Consider the following 26,273-nt stretch of genomic DNA (forward strand, 5'->3'; position numbering starts at 1 on the left):
AATCAAGAGAAATTAAATTAAATCAGTATGCCTGAAAATCCTCTATATGTGCAATTACGTTACCAGAGAAAATGTATGTTTGCTACATTTTTAAGGTTGGACATCTACTGATTAATCCTCAACATTTGTGTGTGTTTACGTTTACATTTCTACAAATTAATTATTCATTTGTTAGATTTATTTCAGATTTAAATCCTTGCATCAAACATGGCTGACAAATAAGCACAGTTGTGAGCAGTTTTTAGCTTTTATTTTTGTCTTTGCAAAAATATTGCACGATGCAGATGATGATGACATTTTCCATCACTCGCATGTGACTTCCTCTCTTCTATAATAAGGGCACATGAAAGGGATTTAAATACATAACATGTCAGTTAGGCGTTCGGAGAGGGAACGGAGCCGTGGGATGCCTCACTTCCTAATTAACATTTTGCAGTAGATGTGCGATGGGTTCATATGTCTGCACACTTGCCTGTTTTTCTGAATGACAGAAGAGACACTGAAGGTGACAGCATGTTAATTTTGAGATCACTCGGTGGCTCCCCTGCCTTAAGCAGGCCAGGGTTATGCAAATAGAAGTGGAATGATACAATATTTTTTTCTTGAACCAGCCTCCTGGATGAGAAAGTGAGGTTCATGTGTTATATTGACGTAGGGCTCGGTGTAAGATTGACACAAACCTCAGTGCTTCCAGCGTAACCTTTTGGAAACCTCATTAACTTTTCCCCTTCTCGCAGCCACATGACTTCATTTCACAGGAGCCTCATTTTCAGTTGCATTATAGTGGTGCTAAAAAGTCCTTTTTGGTTAGCTAATACACCTTTTGTTGCCGCACAGAGAGGCTGACCACTTGAAGGCCAATTCTGCAGAAGCAAAGGAATGAAAGGGAACGTAACTGTGATCCTTTTCACTAAAACTCCACAACTTTTTCTTTAAATCAGAGCAGATTGGAGAGATGGCTGAGGGGACTCAGTAATTCAGACAATTTGGGTGGAGGTGAACTGAAGTGTTGGGAGAAATAGTATGCCAATGAATATAGTGAACAAACTTTGATCTTATTGGGATTATCCTTTCACTTAATGTTGGTCCATAGCATAAAGTGAGGGACACACAAAGGTCACTGAATTAAAAAAAATGAAATCTGTTTTTTCTTTTTGCTCCTTGAAGGTGAATTTATCTCTGATCAAGCTCTGATTTTTCAGTTGTCTCAGTAAGCATCAAACTTATGGCTTTCTATGCCCTTTATTGAATGCTGTGGAGAGACAGGAAGTGTAGGGAGCAAAGGTTCAGCTAAACGCTAGAGGACTATACCCTTGGTTAATGTGGCGCTCACTAGGGATGGGTACCTTTCACATTTGAAGCGATATGGTACCAATGCCCGGTACCTGGCAATTGGTACCGGTATTCGATGGTACCAACTTTCAGTACTTTTTTGTGTTTATGTGGTAAAAAATATCAGTTTGTTTAATCATAGAATTTTTTTTTTTAATTTAACATATTCATTCTTCAGTATATAAACTTGCAATGCTGTGTTCATGTCCAGCATGGAAAGTTGCCTACTTTTCTACTCCCTCACAGTCACAAGGATGCATTTAGGTACCTAAACATGGTTTTTGATTTTACGTGAATCGGTACCCGGTACTTTTAACAGAATTCAGTCGGTACCTGATTTGGTACCCATCCCTAGCGCTCACTAAAATTGCTGGGCCAGCTGGCACCCTTGTATTCACTTCTTCTTTACTTTAAAGAAACATACCACATTGGCAACATCCAAATCTTGCAAGACTGAGTCCTCCAAGAAACAAAATGAAGATGTGCAACCAAAGTCTCAAAGTGAAACTAAAGGACTCTTAAATGCAAAGAAAACTGTTGCTTAGTTTTACATCAATCCAACCTTATTGATCATACAGCACTAGAATTTTAAGGCTTGTTTGATGCATAGACGTCACATACAAGATGCCGCAGGTGGCTGCATGAGCTGTGAAGCTATCAACAAGACATCCTTGCTGGCAAGTTGAGGTCTGTAATACTGATCTCAATTGTATTGTATGCTGATCATCATGCATAAATAAGCGTTAGAGCTCTGCTCCTCGTGTAACTCAATAAGAGTACATACAACTCTAGAGGGTGCACACAGGACACAGCTGTTTGCCTGATATTGTGTAGTTAGAGGCATTTTTTTTATTCCAACTGGTAAAAGTTTTCAGTGGTATGTATCCAACCAACACGTCACACACAAAAATATCCTCTCTTTTTTTCCTCATTAATGTTACTGTATCTCATCAAACAACATGCTCACTTTTTCTGCTCTACTTTTCAGTTAACATTCTGAGGGTGGCATTACCCAGTCCTAACCATAGGCCTTGCAGTTTGAAGAGGATTATGATTATATCAGGCCTATTTACTATTTCATGTGGCTCTTGATGACACTTTGCACTCAGCCTACTCTGCTTATTACTTTCCCAATGAATAACAATGAGTTGTCAAGTAAAAGGCAAATAAAAACAGGCCATAGAGAAGCTGAAACAAATATTTTATTAAAACATATGAGGAGAAAACCGGTTTGGAAAATCAAGCATCAAATTTAAACATTGAGGGTGCACCTCTTTTAGCCTCTGATGCCCCCTTTCCCGCATACAGAGGCACATGTGGCGTCTTGCCTACTCATCCAAACAAGCGGACAAATGACTTTAATTATGGAGTAATTGCAGAGTCTTGTGTTAATTAAATCTTTATCAGTTCAAGTAAGTGGATTTCTCCCACATGGAAACCATGCAGAGACACGCTGTCTCACCCCCGCCCACCTCCCTCCTTACTGCTCTGTCTAAATTTTCCTCCAACACCACATTCTGAGACCATCTTTTATCCCCCCCTGTCTCCCCCTTCCTCACCCCTGGGTGTCACACTGAAATGACTGGGATTAGAGTCACTCATGGAAGGGGCCTGTTTCACCAACTCTGTCAGTAGCCAGCTGTTTTCTTAAAAAATACCATAACAAACATGATAGCAGCGACAAGAGGGGAGTGTCCTCTGCTGGAAAATGAGATACCAGATTTATCTCAGGTTCCTGGTGTTTGACAAAATTGAATCCTCTCATTTTAATTGCTCTCAACGAGGTGTGCTGCTCCGGGCGATGCAAACACCAGCTCTGTATGTTGTCCCCTTGTTCTCCTCAGACTATTATGTTCCATTGTGCAAAATGCCGATTATGATTTTCTTTATCCTTGTCATCTATCTTATTTAGGATCATTTAGGTAGCCACATGTTACAAAGGAACAGCGGTCGGCCCTGTTATTACGTGTGTTTGAGTCCCCTGCTTCCTGTAATGAGAACAGGATCACAGAGGAGAATTAATCTCTCTGAAGACTTGTTCACTTGTTCAAGGCCACAGCATACTTTGTATAAAATGAAGGAAAATTGACTTGTTTTGTTGATTTTTTTTATCTGAGGTTTTGAATAATAAAACAAATACTTTTTTTGTATTTGTGGCACATTTTGTTTGAGTTTGTGACTGAAATTTCTTTGTGGTTTTCAAAGGAGGAGATTTTTCAGCACGATAGGAAGTACAGACTCACTGGATCTAGTTTTATTTAGAATGGGTTGATTATAACAAACTTACTTTCTTTATTTTACCTATTTCATAACACGGATAAAGCAACAATAATGTGCCCCATTGTACTATGTTTATTTTTATAGTCCTACATATTCAGTTCAAAAACTTGCCTTTGATACAGTCTCAGATGTTGTTAGATGGGGTTATACGCTAGTACAACTGTTAAAGCATTGATTTGATGTGACTTTTAGCCCCCTCTAAAATATCAAAAGGTCAATATTAAAAAATTAAAAAAGGTCATACTGATTTAATATATACAATAAAAGTCTATGAGAATAAAACGAACAGATTTCAGGTGAATCATCATGCTAGCAGGGTGTTAAAAGTCTTCCAAAATAAAATTTTGTGATTATGTTTTATCAAAATTAAGAAATGACAATTCAAATTTTCAAAATAATCAAATAAAACAGTTAAACGTAAAAAAACATTTTCCTCAGACTTTCTGTATGGACAGCAGGAACATTTACCAAAGCTACGGCTAGCTGAACCTGTTTCTCACTGCTTGGCGTCTTTCTGAACAGATTGTACAGAGACAAGCCAAACAAAAATGACAATGTTGTAGATAATTTATAATAGAATGTGATTATAAGATACTTTCATTTTCTGTATATTTGAGAACTCTAATCTTTTGAATTTAAGCATCAGAATCAGCATCTGGAAGGAAAACACAGTTTCAGAGCATCTGTAATGTTGCTTATGGTTTTAACTAAAGGAAACTTACTGAGCAGTCACACTTGAATAAAACCCATAACACAGTTCATGATCTTTCTAACACAATGTGAATCCTGGCTTGTGGACCCTCACAGTGAACGCATGTTTAGTGGTGTGAATGTTTGTGGGACCATGAATGGGGGTAATATGACTGTGGAGCAGATTCAAAAGGGGCTTAACTGGATTACACCTCATTTCAAGGATGCTTAAGGTAAGATTAAAACAGATATGTGGTAAGTGAGAAAAATACAAAATCAAATAGATTGAATTTCACTCAGTGGTCTTGTAAGCCACTCGCTCATGCATGCCTATCCAGTGTGCATTTGTGTGAAGGCAATGAGTTCTAATAATCAGCAATCAGAGGTGCATTTATGTGTTACAATATGTAGATAGTATGAGTACGAGAGGGTTCAGCAGAGGAAACATATGCACATTTCAAACAACAGTTTTGCTCTGTTGGACCGTCACATTTCATCATTAATGCCCTTTCTTATCTCATGCTACAAATCCCCAGAGCTGGAACATTAGAAGTCTCTAATCACACACACTGGCTACCATTCAGTGTGTGTGTGTTTATGCACTGCAGCACCAAAAACACACACATACACACTCACACATAGATAGAAAATCACTTCTACACACAGAGCATCTGCAAAATAATGATTTTAATACCACTGCTATTACAGTCAACTAATGTTTGTTAATAGCCTGGTGCCATATGGAACTATGGTCATACAGGGTAATTCCTCTGTTTGTACGAGCTGTCAATAATGAGGCCTTACATTTTCTGGTTGTATTAGGACGGGTGATAATCTAGCGCGCCCTCATGATTCTTTTGCTTCTCAAATAGGAGCTGCAGGCTTCCACAGTTTTATCTCCCCTATCTGAGCTTAAAGTGTGTTCATATTAGCTTCTTTGCTGTTCAGTTTGGCCTGGTGCAACACCTTGGCTTTTAATGGCATGGGGTGGTGATGGGAGTGCTAGTTTTCAGTGAGAAGACTTTATGACGTGCCTGATTACCCCCCTCCAACTCCCCAAATTCACTCCATCTCCCCTTCAACCTCCCCCTCTGGCAGCACTGCAGCCCAGCGGATAACCAAGCGTGGATTAGCGGTGACATCACACTGAAGAGATGGCTGAGCCCGAGTGTGAGGATGGGTGAGTACTTGGTTTTGTGTGTGTGTGTGTGTGAGTGTATGTGTGCGTTGGATGGGTGTGAGTGTTCAGGACTGATTAGACGATGAGGGTGGTGGTGAGAGGGAAGCGAGGATTAGAGAGCCATCCGAGAGTTGCCTAGGTGCTGACACCACTCCACCTCACCAAGGGCTCAATTTACTGAGGGATCAGACTCATTTATGGTGGGCTGGGATTATTATCAGTTCAATAGGCCAATTTCTTTATTACAGTCACCTCTCAACCTGTGAAATATGGGCTCCTGTGAGACAATTATGAGTGCATTTATCATGTTTTATTTAAAAGCTAGTTCTCCCCTTCTACAAGTAATGTTGTATTAGCAGCTTTAAGTAGTATTGTCATTCTTAAAATCAGTATTAACACAAATAACTGCCTTTTTTAATTCCCTTTTATTTCTGTTTTTAGAAATACCTTGACTGGAACATGATGGTGTTTAATCAACTGATGTTATAACTTAGATCTGAATTTCAAACTATGACTTATCCTTATACTCTTCACAACAGAAAATGCACCTTTTAGAGATAATCTGCCACAAACAAAGCCCAATTAGCCAAACAAACACTGAAAATGGGTGGAGGTGGAGGCCTACTTTTTTATGCTATAACTATATACTTTTAGAAATATAATTCAGTGTCCCATTTTCTACTCAAAGCTTTGCTTTGTTTTTCTCTGTGTTATAGTCATCCTTTTGATGATCATTGACATTTCCTAAAGTACATTTTCACTAATAATGAGAGCCTTATAAAGTAGTTATTGCCAATACTACTACAACTACAACTACTTATACTACTACTAATACTTCTTATAATAATGATGATGATAAAAAGATGAATCTCATGACCTTCAGGGATTTAAAAAAGGGGTTACAATAAATATGGCATGAAGATTTTTTTTATAAAGGCTTATGTGTTTGAGTTTTTATTCACTCTAAATCTCAACTGTCCATATTCTCTCTTGATTATACTCCCCATATTGAAACTCTCATAAGGTATTGCTCTCTGATACCGGGCAGAGCAGGAAACGGGTAAAACAGGTTTGAATGTATCTTCAACAAAAACATAAGAGTGAACAAAAGTGCATGAATGCAACCAAATGGAAAAGAAGTACCATGTACGTTATTATTTACATGTAATGCTCCAACAAACCAACTGTGTAACACCTAGAGACTGGAAAAGCTTTTTACAGTTGGACGTAGATATTCACAGAAACATGAAAAGCTTTGCACACACAAGAGATGATAAGTAATTGCTAAAAAGTTTTTAAAAATTCAATTTTGTCTTTTATAAGTCTCCCTTTGGTCTTCTTTATTGCACCCTAGGCTCTTCTTGCATAATAAAATATTTTCCTTCTTCTATTTGCTATAACTATAAATGTTCTATTACTTTAAAACACAGTTGGAAAGGTGTTTTGGTCATTTTTTATTTCAGTTTTTAGACAAAGAATGTCCCCCGACCTTTGGAGGACAAGTTCAAAAAACAAAGAGAGGAGCCAAACAAACAGGTTTTAGTGCTTATTATCCAGGCCTATCTGTGGGGTCAGACACTCCCCCTGTCACTTGTATAAAAAGAGGTGATGGAAAGAATCTCAGCGTCTCATTGTAGCCACTGAGCCACTACAAACAGGACGGACAAGTGGTGCAGGCAACGGCTCAGAGAAAAACAAAAGACGTGCATCACATCAGACCAGACCCTATGATCAGTTTCTCGAAAAATGGCGCGAATTGCTCGGGAATCTCGCGAGCGTTGACAGCAGACGAGAACACATTTCTTCATTTCTGGAAGAGAAACAGTTCAAGATAGCAAACATTCAAGCCTGCACCATTCATGCAGTTAAACTCGGCGTTTACTTGGTGTTATCGAAACTCGGATTAGCTTCGGAGTTACTCCGGTTTCAAAGTTGTTTGTAACCTTTCGCAAAAGCTCGACTTGCGGTCTCCAGCGCTTGAAATGAACGGGTGCTAACGGGAGCTAGCTCGCTAGTAAGCCAACATTAGCGGTTGTTTGAAATCTTTGCGTTTTTTGTCCACGAAGGAACATGTTTCCGGAGCAGAAGAGGAGCTGGACACTAACATGCGCTACGGTGGCTTGTGTCATGGCTTTATATGTACCCTGTGTGCAGAAGACTGTTCCCGGTGGAGACTCAGGTTGGTGCTAGTCTGCTAGCTAATGCTTCTCTTCTGGTCATGTGGCTTTGTTGTGCTGCAGGTCAGCCAATCATGCACTGCCTCTTTCCTGCTCGAGCTGCTGCAGAATGTGGCACATAAAAATATAACTTGTGCCAATATGAGAAACCTATAGTTGTGAGACTGTGGTCTCTGAGGTCTGAGCTTCATGGGTTTAAATTCCAAATTCACTCAGACTACTAAGTACATTTGAAATAAAACCTCTCAACATCATAAGTGAAGCGATGTAATGGATTTCCCAAATCTGGTTCACTCAGCATAATGATAAGACAAGACCAAAATATCATGGGTCCATTTCAGAAATCCTTTGGCCAGACGTAGCGGTTCACAGTTCACTGACACGACCACTTTTTGCCTGATTCCTATACAAATCATGCTTTACGATGATGCTGAGTCATTATGAAATAGTCATTATCCTGTTTAATGATATTTACATGAAGCATTCTTGTGTTCAAGTTAGAATGTTGAGAGACGTCTTTGCACGGAAAAATCAAACAGAAGGTTGAAATATAATCGGAACTTATAAAAATAAGCCTACAGAAATGCAGTGCAGACTCGTGCTATAAAGATAGGTATTAAAATAATGTAATAGTATATCTAAATTTAATGTTGTTAAAGGTTGGAGTATATTGTTGCAGCAAATAATTGTGGTTTGTTGGCTAGATTATTATTGATTATTTAAAAAATTCTGCACTTAATGGCAGCACATGCAGCCAAATAACTTGTAGCACTGTTGTAGCACTTACTAGGTTTTCCTTCTGTCTAAATTCTTGCTTGTGTTGTACGTCTCTTTGGACAAAAGCATCTGCTGAATGAAACTGTAGAACTGTCAATTAAAAGCATCTGTAAATAAGAGGATCTTAAACCTGGATTCCAAGGAACTTAAAAAATAACAGACCTGACAGTTTCTGGTTTGTTCCAGATACAGCACAGAAACTTTTCTGATTCTGCATGTTTGGTTCTGGGTTTGGGGACAGAAAGCCGACCAATAACAGGTGACCTCAAAGATCCGGATTAATTGATCAGAGCTTAATAAACCATCAGCAGTTTTTAAAATCATGACAAACAGGGAGCCAGTGCAGCAACGTCAGAACTGGAGTGATGTGATCAACTTTTTGGTCTTGGTTGGAAAGGTAAATGCAGAGATCAGTTTTCTAGTTTCTTTTATATATTTTTTCAGGTCACAGTCAGTAACATGTTTTAATGCTTTACTGTCATTTTTAGGAGAGAGAATCATGGTCAGGGTCTGCGACTGCCCCCAGGTTTGTGTCTTGATCAGTGGGTTTCAACCATCAGAAAATGTTCACTGTAGAGCTGAAACGATTCCTCGAATGATTTGAGGTACTCGATTACAAACATTACTCGAGTCATTTTCTCTGCCTCGAGGAATCGTTTAATTTTAAAAAAGATCAAAGAGTGGTGTTTCAAATAGAGCTGAGGCCATATTTAGAGAGCCATATTTTCCCATAAAATGCACAGTGAGTCAGAGAAACGTTTCACCCTCTGCTGGAGAAGAGTGGTAACTTTTCTCCAATCCAGGTTATAAACAAAGACTAAAATAAAAAATTTGAATTTGGAAAAAAAAAAGATTTTTGACAAAGAATCCCGATTGTTTTGTCAAACAAAAAATCCTGATGCGTGTTTTGAGTTTTTTCTCCCACTGCTACTCATATTACTTTATTGTACTGATTTTTAGAGCTGCAGCTATCGAATATTTTAGTATTCAAGTGTTCTACTGAAAATCCCATCGATTAATCGAGTAATCGGATAAAATACATTTTTGTTTAGTTAAAGAGCAGTTAATTTTCAAATGAAATTTTTTCTCTTTAAGAAATAGAATTTTCTGACACAGCATGTCAATAAGAGCACTTGCTGTGGTAGCTCCAAAATTTGTTAACACACTTTGACACATTTTTTGTGCCTTGTACATCTCATCAAATGTTGCGGACCCAAATGGCACCCGTTTCGTAAAATGACCCATTAGTCTCCAAACTCCAGAAAAGAAGCTAGATTTGTTGCTAGTTGCTATTTTGTATAAGAGGTAGCTTGAGGGGTCTGAAAACTCTCTTAATATGGCCTCAGCTCTATTTGAAATACCACTCTTTGATTTTTTTAAAAATTAAACGATTCCTCGAGGCTGAGAAAATTACTCGGATTAATTTTTGTAATCGAGTACCTCGAATCATTCGAGGAATCGTTTCAGCTCTACTGATTTTCATGAGCTATAAGCCAGAACCATCAAAATTAAAAGACTTGAATATTTTACTTCTCATGCGTCCAATAGGAGAATATTTGAAACTGAATCTTTTAAGAGTAAATCAAAAAAGGAAACTTTTTACAAATCCCCTGTGATACAGCTGTGTGCGTTCTGAAAAATGCTGTCGTCAGTTCTTGACTTGTGAACAGACTTTTTGTTTGATCTGAATTTAATTTGCATTTCTCTGTTACAAGGCTCAGCATGGGACAGACTGTGTTTCATCAGCACCTCTCTCTGTTGTAGGTAGATGTGTCTTCCAACATACTTGTAATACAGTTTTCGAAGCGCTGCCTTGCACAATTACAGACCGTGTTTCGAAGTGATAGCTAGGTTACAAACTTGTAAATGTGGACTTTAGGGCATGAAGGATCTGCTTGTTAGCTTTGCACCGCTCTGCCATACGAGCTGCTGTGGAGGGGAAATGCACATTTTGCGAAATGAAAGCGTATGAAAAGCTCGTCCAGATACGAGCGAGCAGAGACGAGGTGAGAGCAGGCAATTGGAGTAGCTGAGTAGCCCTGCTGGTTGTGCTGCTGCCTCGCGAGCGCAGGCCTTTGAAAAAACGGCCAGCCCCTTCTCCACAGTGTTTAGGGACGGTGCAGGATGCCCGCTCTGATAGTGCCAGCTGAACACCCTTCTGAATTCTCCAGGTCTCCGTCTCTGTGTCCTAATCTCTTTAGGTGTGATGTGCCCTGGAGAGGCTTGAGCACAGCCCCGCGGGTACGCTGTTGTCTAGGAATGTGGAGTGTGGAAATGATGGGGATTATGGGAAGACTGGTGTGGGTGCCCATGCTCCACTATCACAAAGAGTCTTGGCACCCGTGCTGCTACCCCGTTGAGTCAATATTTTCCTTTTTTAGCATTGGGGCTGCAGAACTGCATCTCTGTGGCACTCAGATGTTTTGGCTCAACACTAGTTTGAGTTTCTCTCCGTTGAATGGTGTAAAAGTGTGCTGCTACTGAGGGGAAACGAGTGAAATTGAGAAAGCGATGAGGGCTGAGAAAGTGTGATGTAAAATGATGGCAGGTAGCTGGCGGCTCATGCCAGGTGAAATGGAGCTGTGAAAACATTTAAGCTGAGCAGGTGGAGGAGTTCTGACTTCATGGTCCATTAGACTGATAAGAGTTAGGGCTCCTCGTGTGGCAGAAATTTAGGCAGAATAATTTACTGTATCGGCAAGGTTGCAGAGTATGTGATGCAGCCAACGCCGTCTGAAATTCAGCCGCTCTGTTCTATAATTGTTGGGGCTGACTCTGGGCCCATGTTGTTGCCCTGGAAAATGTTTATTTTGAGTTCTAAATATATTTCCAGCACTTCTAGATGCTCTGATTGAAAATAGCTGACTTCTGTGAAGCTGTGAAGTTTATGGTTAAAAAATATGAAAACTTTTAAGTATGTTTTCTTTTTGAGTTCACCAGAAACCAAATATATTCAATAGATGAGTGGGAATAGACTGCTGCTGGAGGAAACAAGGACACTGATGTAATTGTATTGACTACCTGTTTAGTACCAGTAGAGGGAGCCGTCCTGAACCCAAAGATTTATCAATGTCATTTAATCTGAACCAAATTTCAATTTTCATGAGTGGGAGATGCAAACATTGGGTGAGAAATCAGTCTAATTCGAAACGCTCTGGGTGTATTCTGGCACAAATGGGTTTGTGCCCAGATACATTAAAGCTTCCTCAAATAGCTTTTAGGGGTTTTCTTTTCACTTTGTGCTGCGCCTCACACAGAGCTTGTCAAAAAATTGTGCAACCCGCTCTTATTTTCACAGCTTACCTCATTCTGTGACTGTCACCAACACTGCCTTTCTGTTTGTGCCCAACGGACTAAAGGAGACACTGAGACACTGGGAGTGTGGGAGCAACAGAGAGGCACGTAGAGCGGCAGAAGAAAGGGGGAGAGGAAAGGACCCTGGTGCATCGGGGAGGATGGGACTGAAAGCATTATTCTCAGATCAGCATATGTGTGTCTTTGTGTGACAGAGAGGGAGTCTAATGGTTTGTGTGTGTGTGTTTATATCTGTGTGCTGGAGAGAGGGAGGGAGGCATCAGGGGAGAAGCGAGAGATGAAGAGAATGAGCGTGCCGCTTAGGAAATGTCACACTGGGAAGATTTGTAGGTTTTGATCCTGGCAAATTAATGCAAAACCCCAGTGCAAGTATTTGATTTGGGAAAACTTTGGGAGCAGACTTGTCTCTTAATAATAATTATTGGGTTTACATTAATTTCCTCCCCTATTCTCTTCCACAGGAGAGCTGATCACCACTGCTTGTGAGCTGGGGGTAAGTATTAGCTGTATTGTTTAATCAATTCACTCATTAACTCTTATAAGCATTAAGGAAGTTTAATTAAGCATGGGCAGAAAGCAGATTAATTTACTTTCAGTCCACAGGTTTTTCCTCTTCTTTTCTATACACTTATTTTACTAAGTTGAAGTAGAGAATGCTATAATTTGCAACCCGTTTTTCAAATCCAATTAAAGTCAATGGTAAGGCGATGGCTTTTGTAGGCTTTGCCTTATGTACGGTATAAGGCTTATTATATCCACCCCTCTTTTTTTGTGTGTGTGTAAGCCGCGAAGAATGAACTAAATCGGGTTAACAGTTATAATAAGTTTTATTATTTAATAAAGTTTATTACGCCGCTGTGATCCTTTTAGGGAGGCTGTGTCGGTGTCACTATGCCAGTAATCCTGCCGTTAGTGCTGCAGTCCGTGTGGCCTGCCTGTCTGCTTTTCAGGCCTCCCCAGGGCCTCACAGGCCGTCCCCGGGCCCCAGGCTGCTGGCCCCCCTTTCTGATCCCCAGAGCTCCAGAATTCTGCTCCCCTGAACTCCCTGTTGCCTCTGTCCCTCAGCTGTCCTTTAGCTGTGTCTGTCCACTCCTGTTGGCCACACACTCTCTTAACTGATGCTCTTTCAGACGCTCATCAAGCTGTCTGCACAGCTACTTTCGTCTTTCCTCGACACGACTTGTGTCTCACTGCTCTGTGACGTCCTCCAGCCCACCTTTCTGCTTTGGGTCGAGTCTCCTGAATGTAACCGAAGCCTTTGCTGTGTCTGAGGTGACCGGTGATGCAGCCGCACTGTCACCTCTCAGCTCTGTTCGTCAGAAGAGCTGCCCCCTTCTCACTGCCTGCGTGGCTTGTGTTATCAGGGCCAGCGAATGAGTCTGTGTTTAATGACTGAGCCCTTATCTGGGCGGAGGAGACTTAGTAGCTAATTGCTGTGATTGCTTAGATCCCCCAGGCGAGAGTGACTGCCGCTCGGAGGTGGTTTGGGGGCTGGTGTTGGCGAGCACCACGTGCTCCAGCGGGGACTCTGGGGAGCGGCACTGTCCTTGGGAAGAGGCCAGAGGAAAGAAGTAAGAGGAGGGAGGAAGAGGGGGAGAGGAGTCAGCTTGCGGTCATGGCAGGCAGACATTTTGCTCTCCTCCATAGCTGAAAGTCTAGAGCATACCTTCACTCTGATTCTGAGGGGTAGAGCAGCGAGGTTTCCCCACAAGAAAGATAAGAGCTCCATGCTCCTCCTTAACACCAACTGAACAATCATGGTAGACATCATCTTCAAAATTTATCAAGTCTAGCCTTAGTATCCTACTTTCAAGTTCCAACATTTTCAGACTGTACTGCTCTCTGTGAGCTGTAAGTTGATTCTGACTTCATCTCCAGGTGTTAACTTTATTTCATATCCCTTTCCTATTTTGTTCTCAGGTGGCTCATCCTCCAGGTTACCCTGTCTTCACCTTACTAGCTCGTCTGGCGATGTCCCTCCTGCCCTCCCTCTCTCCAGCCCACAGTGTCAACCTGATGAGCAGTCTGCTGGGGGCGTTAGCCAGCGGCGCCCTCTGCATTTCAGTCTGCAGGTAGGCCCATAAGGTTTGAGCTCTTGCACCTTTTGATGACTTTTGGATCTGCTTTTTTAAAATTGTTATATTATTAAAATTTAACCATAGAGTTTCTGAGACAACACAATCTATCAGTTGAAACCTACACCAAATGTGATAGTGCTCATTCAGCGCCAAAGTATTGCTCCGTTTCGGCCTTGCGTTTACACGGAAACAGCGTTTCAGCCGACCTAAAACACAAACTTTTGAAAGCGCCCTCCGACACCGTTGCCGTGTTAACAGGAAGCCGACATTTTCAGTGGAAACGCTTAGGGATGCACGATATTATCGGCACATTTATTGGTATCTGCAGATATGAAAATTTCTGCCGATATGCACAGCTGATAAGGTGCTATTCAGTTAGGATTATTATTATTTTCCATCTGAAAAATAAGCTCCTTGAATAAAATGTAGCACTTCATTTATTTGCACTGCAGAGCTCTGTGTCTGTCACCAGGTTGTTACAGTAGCTCTAAAATAATCAAATACAACTTGGTTATGTTTAAAAATGCATTGAACATTTAAAGTTCATGTGATCTAAAGAAATTATTTTTCTGTATTTCAATACTGAATGTCTTGAGTTTGAAAAAATAATACATTTCTTATTTATGGTAAAATCAAATGTTTTTTGTCTTGTTTTATGTTTCTTAAACAAATAAGACCGTCACAATAAGAGTTACATATAAATGCCAGTACAGGATAGACTTAGCTTTCTTTACAGTGAAAAAAACAAACTTGTGATTATCGGTATCGGCATCGGCCAAAAGGGGTTTTGATATATCGGCATATCGGATATCGGCAAAAATCCAATATCGTGCATCCCTAGAAACGCTGATGTCACACTCCAATTCACGTAAGCGCATACAACAGGACAACAGTACCGTTGTTATGATCGTCGTGGTCTACCGTGTTGTGCTCGTGCCGCTCAATCTGCTGCATCTGCTGACTGTCCTTATACAAAATGAGCATCTGTTACTCTACCTTTGCTCTTAGTATTTAACAAAACACCAGATGATCGGCTCAACTCTACTTTGGTGGAGATCTCCCAAAAGCTGCTTCTGGACAAGACAGTTACAGCGCCAACAGGCCTGGCATACTCACTACAGCGTTTTTAGTTTCTTAGCGTTTCCGTGTAAACACTGATTTTTTTCACCGATTTTAGCGTTTTCTGATGAAACGTTGATGTGTACACGGGGCCTTAGTGCCCTCTTCAGTGGTGAGAATTTGCAGTTAGTGCGTTTTGTCTCTTTTTGCCCCTGCTCTTCAAAAAGTCTCTGCATGCCACTAACCAGCGCCCATTGTCACGAGGATGTGGCTCTCACCAAACATGCGTTTGGTTTGAAGCAAATAAAAGGAGAGCAGATCTTCTTTTCAACACTTCTGTTCTATGATCAAGACACATTTTTTCCAGACACAAAGCGAGCGAGGTAACGTATTTATTGATAAGTACGAAGCACTATTGTTTGAAACATGACGACAAGCAAATTTTGTAAACTCAATCTGTAGGGTAGTTTAGTAACATTAGTGAATCCTGGTTATGTCCTGCCAGTCATCTACCAACTCCAACCTCACCAAGCAGAGCTTACGTAACCTCACTCATTATCACAAAAAAGCTTTGGCCATGTTTTGGCTTATGCTCTATCACTCTCCTGTTTATCTTTCTTCTGCCCTTCCTCCCTTTTTCTTTTTGCCTGTCCAGCTCCAGTGTCCATCATCACTACAAAATAAATCCAAGAATCCTTTTCAGAAGAAAAAAACACAGATCTCTTCTCACTACTAAACTTTGTCAGCTGGTGTGGTGTTGTCATAAGGAATTTGATGTGACATGAAAAAATTGAGCAATAGCATTGCAAAATAATCTATATTGGTGCTGATAATCCCATTCTAAGTTGCAGTTACCATCAGGCAAAAATAAAAGTGAGACTTTTTCAAGACCATCAAGACAGTCCACATAGGGACTCTAAGAAAGACTGCTCTTTAATTTTTGTATAATACGATGAAATTTTTCTTCTTCAAAAAAAACCTTGACTGCATGTCCATCAAACCATAGAGCAAAAGTTCCTTGAAGAAAAGGACACATTCTTCGAGTTGAGGAGGTCTTTTAACATTCCCTCTCTGACTTTTTGCATCCCGATGCTGTCTGGAGCAGAGTGGTAATTTTGGGTCCTGTCAGACTGTCAGTGTCGCCTCTGATCCTCTGCTCAGTATTCAGGAGCAGAGCCCAGCCGCCCTCCTCCCTCCCACCACCCTGCCCTGCCTGTTTACCCATCAGCCACCCGTTGTGAGCGTGCGTGTGTATGTATATCACAATTATCGCGCCCTCCAACCCCCACTCGCTGCCCGTGTCCCCCTCCTCGCCACCAACACCACTGCCCAGCATGCTCCCAATCCTGACATGGCACGATTTCTTATCTCTCCCTTCTTGCCTCCTGAGAGGGACACGATCACTGCTTTGCTCCTCCTTCTTCTCTTTCTCCAACCATCGCACCTCTCATTGAATCAGGAGTTCAGTTTTTACGCTCTCTTCATCGCATCGACCACCCTGCAGTTTTTCCTGCTGCTGACCCTGTTGTAGAGGAAGTATTCCACTCCTTCCTCTTTGTGTGATTATATCCAGAAATACTTCACATCACCTTTTTGCTGATTGAAGTCATTTCTCGCATTGCATTGTTGGTGGCAGCTTAGTGTCAACATTTTTTCCTTTTTGTCAGTGTTTTTGCGTACTGGAGCGTTTCCAAGCATGCCATATAGTCTACAGAATGGAAACAGTTGAATGTAACGTTGTTCCTTCCCTCTGTGAAGCCCAGGGACAGGACACAGGATATCAACATGAAGTAAGGGTGAAGATGAAGATGTGTGTGTTCCAGCTCGGTATTGGGTCTTCTTCCTGTGTGTTTGGCCACTGTTTGTGGTGGCAGGTGGTCCGGAGTAGGTCAGGGTACAGGGTCAGCCTTGATACAGGAGGGCAGGCGGAGGAAGTGCTCCTCAGGGGACTGGATCTCAGCCCAGACTGCATCAATCTTGGACCATAAGCGGTCCTGCTTTTCAGAGGTGAATGAAAACCATTCCCAGGACAGAAGGAAGGAGAGAAAGAAAAGGTCAAACCTTGTGTTTCTTTTGGGTTTGTTGATTCTGTGTCCCACTCCCCCCTCAGTCTTTTTGCATTTGATGAGTTATCAGTCGTTTGGACAGCACACTTGGCCAGACGTGCCGACAGTAACTTTGAGGCCAGAAAAATATCCATGCAGTCTGGATGATACTTGGCTCACAGTGTGCATGTTAACTGTAGCCCTGCTCGTAATCTCTGCAGATTTAGATCCAATTTTGGATTATGGTCAAATAAAAAGTCATTATGAGGACCTCCAAACCCCAACAAGGGATGATGGGTGGCGAGGACTCCAGCCAGAGCACACAGTCACACTATATAAGCTCTTAAGTATGAAAGTATAATCTACGCTTTCAATTTGAAAAATAAGCATAAAAGGTTTTAGTCATTATCTGCTCAGGGTTTAGCTTTTGGCTGCGTGTCGGCTGGCATACGCTTCCTGGTGAGGGGTTACGGGGGTGAGGAGGGTGAAGAGGGTCCTGGGGTTTCTGGATGGGCAGGACCCCTCTGACAGCTCCAGTGCGAAGGTTAGTTGGTGTTATGAACATACGAAGAGTAAAGGCATAGGTGTCCTGCCATTAGACCTCAACCTCGGATGAAAGGCCAAAACTGACCAGAACACCTGTTCACACCTGCCCTCACCCAGCAACACCAGTTTCCTCCATCTTCTTTCAACATGATTCATTTTTAAAAATGTTTTATTGGATCCTATGAGGGACAAAACTCTGTCACTTCTCTTTATCTCAGGGTTTGAATGAGCTGAGTGAAGCAGACTTCCTCCTCCGAACAAATGGTTGCTTTGTGAGATCATTTTCAGATGGAAAATACATTGGAGTTAATACAGATACTTGAAGGCAGTTTCCCTCAAATCGTGAATTGTGAGACCTTGAAATTCATCTGGAGTATACCCAACATGGCAAGCCTTTGATGTATCAATTTAAATTAGTCGGCCAGATTGCCGTGTTTAATGTGGGGGAATGTAAGTTGATAGGCTTGGAAGCCACTTCTCTCTCTTGCATAAGTTAAAATGTAGCACTTAGCCTCCCTTTGATTTGTCAATTACAGTTCTCTTGGCTTGATCATTTGGTTTGATGGCCAAATTGCACGTCTTGTTATGTTTTCACACCATGGCCTGACAAGCCTTTGAGGATGGTGGACGTAATGATAATTACTATCGATTGCACTCGGAGGTTCACAGACGGGAAACATTTGGCCCGCTGAATGCTAAAGGCCTCGGCAGTGAGTCTCTGGAGGAATGCACCCTTCATAGCAGGATTATCCAGACAGCTCGGTATTCTGCGCTCTCTCGTTTCACAGTTTATCTGCTAAAGCTGCTCTGAATCTCTGCTACCTGCGAGGAATCTCTCTCCATTCCTGAGCTTATCCCAAGAAACCAGGAGCAGACACGGCAGCCTGCTGACAGCCATCAGAGCAGAAAAACAACCCTGAACGCTCAGTCATCAGCACTTTTTTGTTTGATCACATGATTACATAACAAGACTGTTGAAGCACACCTAAAGTGTCTGGCCCCCCTTGTCACTCCAAGTCCTTGTATTCGAACACACACCTTCACGATGCCCCCCCTGCTAAGGTCTGGCCCGTGCTGCACAGCTGATACCTCAGAGGACCTGAGGGTGGGCATGGTGCCACTCATAGCTCCTTATAAGGACTTTCACCATATGGTCCTGATGCTGCTTTTCCCTCCTTGCTCAGGTGGGTTGTTGTTTTTCCACACAGGTGGGGTTGTGTGTATCTTGTTGGGGGTCATGTCAGGTGTGTGGGCATTGTTGTTTTGCAGCTATTTGTGAAGCATTGTGTTTTCAGAGACTCCCTAAGTGTGAGTTGTTGGGAGGTGTCACGGAAACAGCTGAATAGAGTTGTTTTGTCGGATGGTGTCCTCACCTCTCCCTGCAGGTGGCAGGTCTGCCCCTCCCTCTCACATCTGCTGTGGTTGGATAAAATTTCCAAGTTGCATCAGAGAATACAGCCATTTCTGTTCCCTTCTCGAAGGGAGGACAACTTCAGGTTTGATTATTTAAAAGGCCCCAATCTGTAGACCTTTTGTTCATTTTGTGCAGTATCTCATCCGTCATATTGTAGTCCAACAGACCTCCTTTACTCCCCCCCATCCTCAGCATGACCAATGGTTCCCCCAGGACTCATCCTCTAATACAGTTAAACAGATGTCTAATGAAGATGTTATTTCCTCATTACTGGCTATGGGATGGGGATAGAGCGGAGGAGGGAGGAGGGCGAGATAGACAGCAGAATACAGTAGCAGTTTAATATTCCTTTCGCCCGTGGGCCCGAGATTGTGTCTGCCTCGGACGTCAATATTACATTCCTCACCCGCCACAGGCGGTCTTAATAAGGCACCAGGCACGGAGACGGATCAGACTCGGCAATTACGATTCACCCAGAATTAGTTAATGGAATCTATACAGCAACATTTATGTATCACTGGTGTGTGCCTAATGACTTTGTTGGAAAAGGCAGCAATAAAAATGGCATTCAGAGAATTGCATAAACACAGGATTTTTGTAAATTGTTTTTTTTCCTCCTCTCCCTGTAATTTTTGTGTGTTGGGTGGAGATTAAGATGGCATTCTGGGAGAAATTGTCATGTCAGTGGCTGCATTGTTTGAGCAGAATTGTGGTGATTAATTTTACATGCACTTGGAGCACTGCTGTACTCTCCTGTAGGAGGGGTGTGTGAGCGGCAGAGCCGGGACCCTTATTTACCCAGTTCTCTGTTTGAGCAGACGGACTTCTGTACCCTGAGGGAGGCAGAAAAGACGGAGGAGTAACTGGTTCGATGGTGAAAATTGTGCGGTGACATCTAAGAATCAGATGTGGTTCTGTAAGTAACCGACTGAAAAAGGCATAGAGATATTCCTGGAGAAAAAAACATGTATTTTTTTTACCACAATCTTGAAAAATGTGGTTCCTTCAAAAATTAAAGAAACTTGTAACGTCTTTTTTCTAACAATTACAGCAGGTGAGAATTGTTTCCAGATTTTTTCAAATATGCCAACAACATCACAAAGTTCAGCTGCTGACCTGCTTTGATTTCTCAATTAAAAACTTCAAGAGTTTCATTTTGAGTTTTACTCTAATTTTTTTTAATTCAAAGGTACACTCGAGTAATTTAGAATTGCATCTTTATAAAGTTTGAGGCATTAAGCTATGTTTCCAATTAGAAGCAGAAACTAAAGCTGAAGTGCTAGATTTGAAAATGTACGCTACTACATGACTTTCTAAATAAGATCACACAATGCCAAGACTGTCAGTGGCAGGTTCAAAGTAAATTTTAATGTGATCTTTAATATAATGAAAGGGATTATTTGATTTACAGCCAGCAAACACTCACAAATAAAAGGAAGCACAACATATCCCACCAAACAATCCCACCAAACATCTGCCAATCATTTATTTCGGACACTAATGGCTGCAGCCAGGTTTTTTTTAATTTACACGTCCTATGTTTTGTCAGGCTCCAGCATACATGACACTTTGTTGCTCACAAGCCTTTTCTAAATGAGGTCACATCATGATAACTCTGACAATGTCAGGTCTTTGGCAAACAGAAAATTTTACTTTTTTTATTTTAATTTAGTGCAAACAAACGATAAATACAAGGTTGAAACTGCTTCAGTATAAATAGTTGACAAGAATGTACATTACTCCGGTTAAACTTCATTATATGTCTGCCAGTATTCCAGATGCTTGTCCTATGTGTGTCTATGAAAAGGGTACGCCTATACAGTTACTATGGAAATGTCCTAAGTTTCAAGACTTTTGGAAGGATGTTATAGAATGTTTGTCAGTGGTTTTCAAAACAAAAGTACCTTTTAATGCCAAGCTCTGTGTACTTGGGGTTTTTCCCCAAAGTATTCATTCAAACGTATAAACACTTTCAGTTAACAGACTTTGGACTTCTTCAGGCGAGGAGGGCTGTTGCACTATGTTGGAAGAGTATGGATGCCCCTTCCTTGAGGATGTGGACAAAGGAACTTGCAGCATGTTTTGGCTTGGAAAGACTAACGTACATTGCTAAAGGCAAAAAGAGAAAGTTTATCCAGCTCTGGGAACCTTATTTGACCATTATTGAAGCCAGAGATATAGGCTTGGATTGAACAGAAATAGTAAATTTATTTTCTTATTATGATAAGTATAATTTTAATTTCATCATTATTTTTACGTGTAAAATGTGTGCAAGTTAAGCGTGTGAGATTGTTTAACTTGTCACTGTGTGTTTGTATGTATTTTTAGGTTTGTCTTATGGTCTGGAACTGCTTATCTGTTAATGTATGTGTCTTGTAGGTTAAAAAACGGCAATTAAAGTATAAGGAAAAAAAAAATTAGTGCAACAACGCCACAGACACAAACTTGCAGTCGTACACTTGCCTTAAAGTAAAAACTTTTTCACTGTGTATGTGTCCAGCATATCTAGATGCTAAAACTGACTACATTTCCCATCATGCTCCTCTGCTGAATGTCTTTGTGTATTTCCATCTCTACACATGAAGTTTGTTCCATGAAGTTTTAGCTAAAAATCTTCAGTCCCAAGCCAAATAAAGATGATGTCATTGATTAATTATTTTTTTAGACACTGGAAAGCTTCTTCACACCCACACTTATCAGCATATGTGAGTTTTCACAGGCTGACAAAAATGCTTAACATGATGTGTAGAATTGAAGCCATGTTAAAAAATGATGAATGCAGAATGAGTAAATTAGGAAAATTGAAGTCCAATGCTTGTTCATTTTAGATTACAGATTTTATGGATTTTTCTTTTTAGGAATATTCTACTTAATTGTTTTTGATACATTTACATATCAGATTGTTTGAAAGCTTAGATTTGTGCATCAGTCACCGCTTGGCTTTGGAATTTCAAAGCATTGCATCTGACACTTAGCACTGTCATATAATAGCTACAGAGTACCCTGCCTGGAGTCCTGGCCAGAGGAGAGCCCCCGGGTGTCATCGAGGGCCAGCTGGAAACCTCCTCCTCAGCCCGAGCAGGCCACCTCCTCTCCCGGGCTTTCTACCCTCTTCAGGAATGTGTGATTCTTTTCCAGCGACCCTTTCCCAAAACACCACTCGGTTAGAGAACAGTGCTACGCTGATCCGCGATGGCACAGCTGTGGTATTGTCTGCTCCCCGGGGTGGTGTGTGACAGTGGCTCCCTCGGCCAGCTTCCATTGTGAAGCCTCAATCAGTGCAGAGTGCTGGTGTCGGCTTTTTGTGTGCTGTTATTTAGCACAGACGACTGGTGCTGGCATGTCTCTGGCACACACTGTCGAGCTGAGGCAGGTCCCATTTTGACACTTCAAAGTGTTTTTTTTTTAGCTTTTGTTGTGTCCTTGATGGGAACATTGCTTACCAGAGCCATTGTCATTTGTTTGATTTTTATTTACCTTTGATCTTCCCTTTAACCAGAATTGTTACATTTAAATGTTGCAATCTGTCATTTTGAGTTAAAAGAAGTGTCTTAATTGGTAATTTTCTCCTTTAGCTGTAAATTAAAAGTTTGTCCTCTTTCCAGGCTTTACGCAGAATGTTTGCCATTCAGTTAATTACCAAAGTGCTGACACAGACATTGCAGCAGGGTGGTTCAGTTCAGGGTAGAGCAGCCTCGTTGTCAGCCGGGTTATTCTCCTGCCACGTCTCAACCAGGCCATTGTCCCTGAGCCACGACACTTCAGCACAGCGGCATCCTGCACCGCATTGAGCGGTGATAACAGGGAACACGGCCACTCCGGTGTCAGAATGTGTCCTGCTTTATCCCAGCGCCCTGGGAGCAGCCGGCCCGGAGAATGAGCTGTGGAGCAGTTGAGAGGCTGACTGGGACCCAGGTGGTCCCGAGCAGACAGACAGGTCATTTACAGCCCGCACTGTACACACATCACTGGGCTCTCACAGACTGACAAGCTCTAACAGAGAGATTTGTCAGGCACTCAGGGAGAATAAAAGAGTGGGGGGAACAGGAGTGTGTGGGTGTGTGTGTGAGTGTCTGAATGTGTGACGGGTGCTGCCTTGCTATCAAGCGCAGGAACAAACTTGGTGTAATAACCCCAGTCTGTGGACCCCCACGACTGTTCTGCACCCGGTGTAACCCCAAAATCAGCCCCCCTGCTCGGTGTAAGAGCTCCGGGTTAATTGTCATGCAGGGAGGTAAAATTATGGGTGCGGGGGGTCTCTGCACCTCAACAAAAGTCCCCATCTGCCCCCCACACACCCTCCTGCTCCATCCTCCATCACCCATCCCATCCGTCTTCATCCTTTCCTTCAAGTTACAACTAATTCCTGGAGCGATGCAGTGAGAAAGACGCTGCTATCTCTTATTAAGACCCACTCCTAGACGCCCCATCAACACAGTCCACCCCCTTTCTCTAATGTGCACACACACACGCACACATGCGCACACACATGCATATTCATTCACCAAGCTCGCCTCACAGAGAACACAGAGGAAAAATAGTGGAGAGAAGCGGAAAGAGAAAACCCAAGAAAAAAAGGGGAAGTAGTCAGCAAGCAAGAGTTTTTTTTCTTTTCTACCATCCTCTCGCTCTCCCTCTTCTTTTTTTTTCCTGATTTACCGCGCTTTCCTCAGAAAGCTCCATTGTTCCCCTAGCCTAAGTCTCATCAGGCCTTTTGTGGCTGACTATCACAGCGGCAGGCAGAGAGCTGGAAATGTATAAATGGTATCATGCCTTGTGATTAATGGCGGTGCTTATGAGTCAGGTCTGATAACGGGCCTGCTCTCTACTCAATTTCAGATACCGTTAATGGAATCTGTCTTCTGCGATTGTAATGTGAGAGCGCCTAATTTGCTATGGAGCTTGAAGCTGTCACCGGCAAGGGATTGTGGGGTCATAAGGGACCTGGCAGCCGTTTGGCCTGCAGCTTGTATCTGCGGTGCTGAATAGAGCAGCTCTCTGCCTGTCAGTTAGCTGATAGGCTGATGAGGACTCTAAGCCACTCCACACAATGGCGGAAAGGGCCATACTGCCTGACTTCCCTAATTGTCGAGCCTGCTCATATTTCAGAGCCAGCATGCCGGGGACTGGGCTGTGTTTTTTTTTTCCTTTTCTCTTTTTCCCCTCTCTTCTTGAACTTTTTTCTTCCTTTTTCTTTATTTCATCCTTTATCCCGCACACTGCCTCACCCCTATAACGCACACTCCTCTGCACTATTTTTCTCCCCCCTCTTCATCACTCGTCGCCTCTCCCTGCCTCTCTCCTCCTCTGTCTCTCATTTTAGTAAGTGGTGGGTCTTAGCGTATGACAGATTATCCCAAGTTTGCTTCAATTACCGCAAAGGAGATGGAGACAGTACAGGAGAGGAGGAAGGGGAAACTTTTGTGCACACATTATATTTAAGAAGCTGGGGATAATAAAGTGCTATCTCCACCACGGTGGTTTCTGTGCCAGTCTGCTCCAGATCAACCGGCTGCTGTGGAGGGAATTCTCCTGATGATATTTGAATGGCCCAATTCATGGAGCGTTTTTCAAGGTCTTGTCAGAGAAGCAAACTTGGGTTGGGGGAAGATTAAAATTGTCCCTAAATTGGTCTGGGGGATGTCTTCTGATGACAAAACTGTAATTTTATGTGAAGTTGTAAATTTTGCTGTTTTGCTTTTTTAACTTTGGTTAAAAGAAGAAAAAACAAACTTTTAGTCTTTTAATTTCTAAATCAGTGATTGAGGTAAAACTTTTCCCTTACGCACTGAAACAACACATATAGTGTGTTTTGGCTCATGTTCAACAGAGAACAATAAGTGAGGCCTCTCCTGCGTCACTTTCAGGTTGGCAGGTCCTGGTCCTGGATCCGTGCTGGCTGGAGGACTGTTTGCTGTCTCCAGGCTGAGCTGGCAGTGGTCAGTGGTGGCTGAGGTCTTCACACTCAACAACTTTTTTGTTGGCCTGCTCTTCTTCTTGACCGCAAGCTTCCACTGTGCAGAGGACAGCGCAGAGAGGAGGAAGGTAAGGAAGTCTTTGTCAGGGAAGTTAGAAATGAGTTATTAAAATGCCAATGCTGTAACAATCTTCACCCTGTCAGATGGCACACTGGGGAGCGCTGTGCTGTGGCTTGGGGCTCTGCAACCAGCACACCTTGGTGCTGTACGTGCTGGTCATCATCCCATGGGTCCTTTACAGACTTCATGCTCACAGGGTAAGCTCTAAGATCTTTTTAATAAAAACTCACTCTCTGATTGTCTCTGGAGGATGTGTTCAAGAAAGCTTTGTGGTTTTAAAAAAGAAAAAGTATTTCAAGTGCAGAAACCTTTTATCTGACTCTTCATGTGACATTTAGAGGAGTCTAACATTGTCTTTTTTAAGGATGTATATAAGTATCACAGAGGGCTTGTTGCCATCCCAGTCAAAGTGTAGGCACATGTCATACTGTATATTTCATGTGAGATATTACATAATCAGGCCAAATTAGAGTTTCTCGATTTAAAGTTTTTTTTTTCTGAATCTTAATCAGTTTAACATAAATTTCAGAGAATATGCAAAAGTTGAGAACTTCTCTGAATAATCTCGACAGGAGCTGTATTTCAGTGTCCTCATATCTCTCGGAGTGTGTTTCCTCGTGGGGTTTCTGCCGTACATCTACCTGCCCGTCTCCTCCTACCTGAACACGGCGCGTTGGAGCTGGGGGGATCAAACCACCCTGTCAGGCTTGCTGACCCACCTGCTGCGGGCTGAGTACGGCACATTCAGCCTGGTAAGTGGCAACTTACTGCTCTGAATTTTTCGTATACTTTGCCATTAGTAAACGTCCTCTGTTTTGCTCATGTTGTCAGCTCTTTTTATTGCTTTGTTTTTGTTTTTGCAGGCAAAGTCAGAGAGCTCTGTGAACCTGACCTCGATGCTGAAGTGAGTCTGTTTAACTTCTTACCTGTCTTTCTGTCTCGCTTTTGTGACCAGACTGTTTACTCATTACTCTTAAAGTGATACAAACGTAACTGTACTCACTGCATTTTTCTCTATATCAAAGCTTTTAAGCTCACATGACATCTTATTACCTCCGGCAAGGAAATTATGTTTTGGGGAGAGTTTGTCTGTTTGTGAACAACATAACTCAAAAAGTAACAAACAGATCTTGATGAAATTATCAGGAAATGTTCAAAATGGGATAAGGAAGAAGTGATTAAATTTTGGCGGTAATCACCGTCTGGATCCAGGATTTTTTTGAAGGATTCTTTATCATTGTGAGATAGGGCTGTTTTCACCATATGTGTATATAACTCCACCATAAATGGTCGGATTGCTTTGCAAAACAATACAAGACAAGGTCACCATGATTGATGACCT

At 42.0% G+C, this 26,273-nt stretch overlaps 1 protein-coding gene across 1 annotated transcript in view; it reads left to right on the forward strand.

Annotated features, from left to right (window-relative positions):
- The first annotated feature begins 7,225 nt into the window (after positions 1-7,225).
- The window catches only part of tmem260 (transmembrane protein 260), a 29,805-nt gene continuing 10,757 nt past the window's right edge, over positions 7,226-26,273 (forward strand). The window contains exons 1-7 of the mRNA XM_074692688.1: positions 7,226-7,661; positions 12,213-12,244; positions 13,672-13,823; positions 24,761-24,938; positions 25,015-25,128; positions 25,504-25,683; positions 25,795-25,835. Of these exons, the coding sequence (XP_074548789.1) occupies positions 7,553-7,661; positions 12,213-12,244; positions 13,672-13,823; positions 24,761-24,938; positions 25,015-25,128; positions 25,504-25,683; positions 25,795-25,835 (806 nt within the window). The 5' untranslated portion in view covers positions 7,226-7,552. The remainder of the gene's footprint in view (positions 7,662-12,212; positions 12,245-13,671; positions 13,824-24,760; positions 24,939-25,014; positions 25,129-25,503; positions 25,684-25,794; positions 25,836-26,273) is intronic.

The sequence above is a fragment of the Halichoeres trimaculatus genome, unplaced genomic scaffold (genome assembly GCF_033239565.1).
Source record: "Halichoeres trimaculatus isolate MK-OKI-2021-1 unplaced genomic scaffold, fHalTri1.1 fHalTri1_scaffold_17, whole genome shotgun sequence".
NCBI classification, from domain to species: domain Eukaryota; kingdom Metazoa; phylum Chordata; class Actinopteri; order Labriformes; family Labridae; genus Halichoeres; species Halichoeres trimaculatus.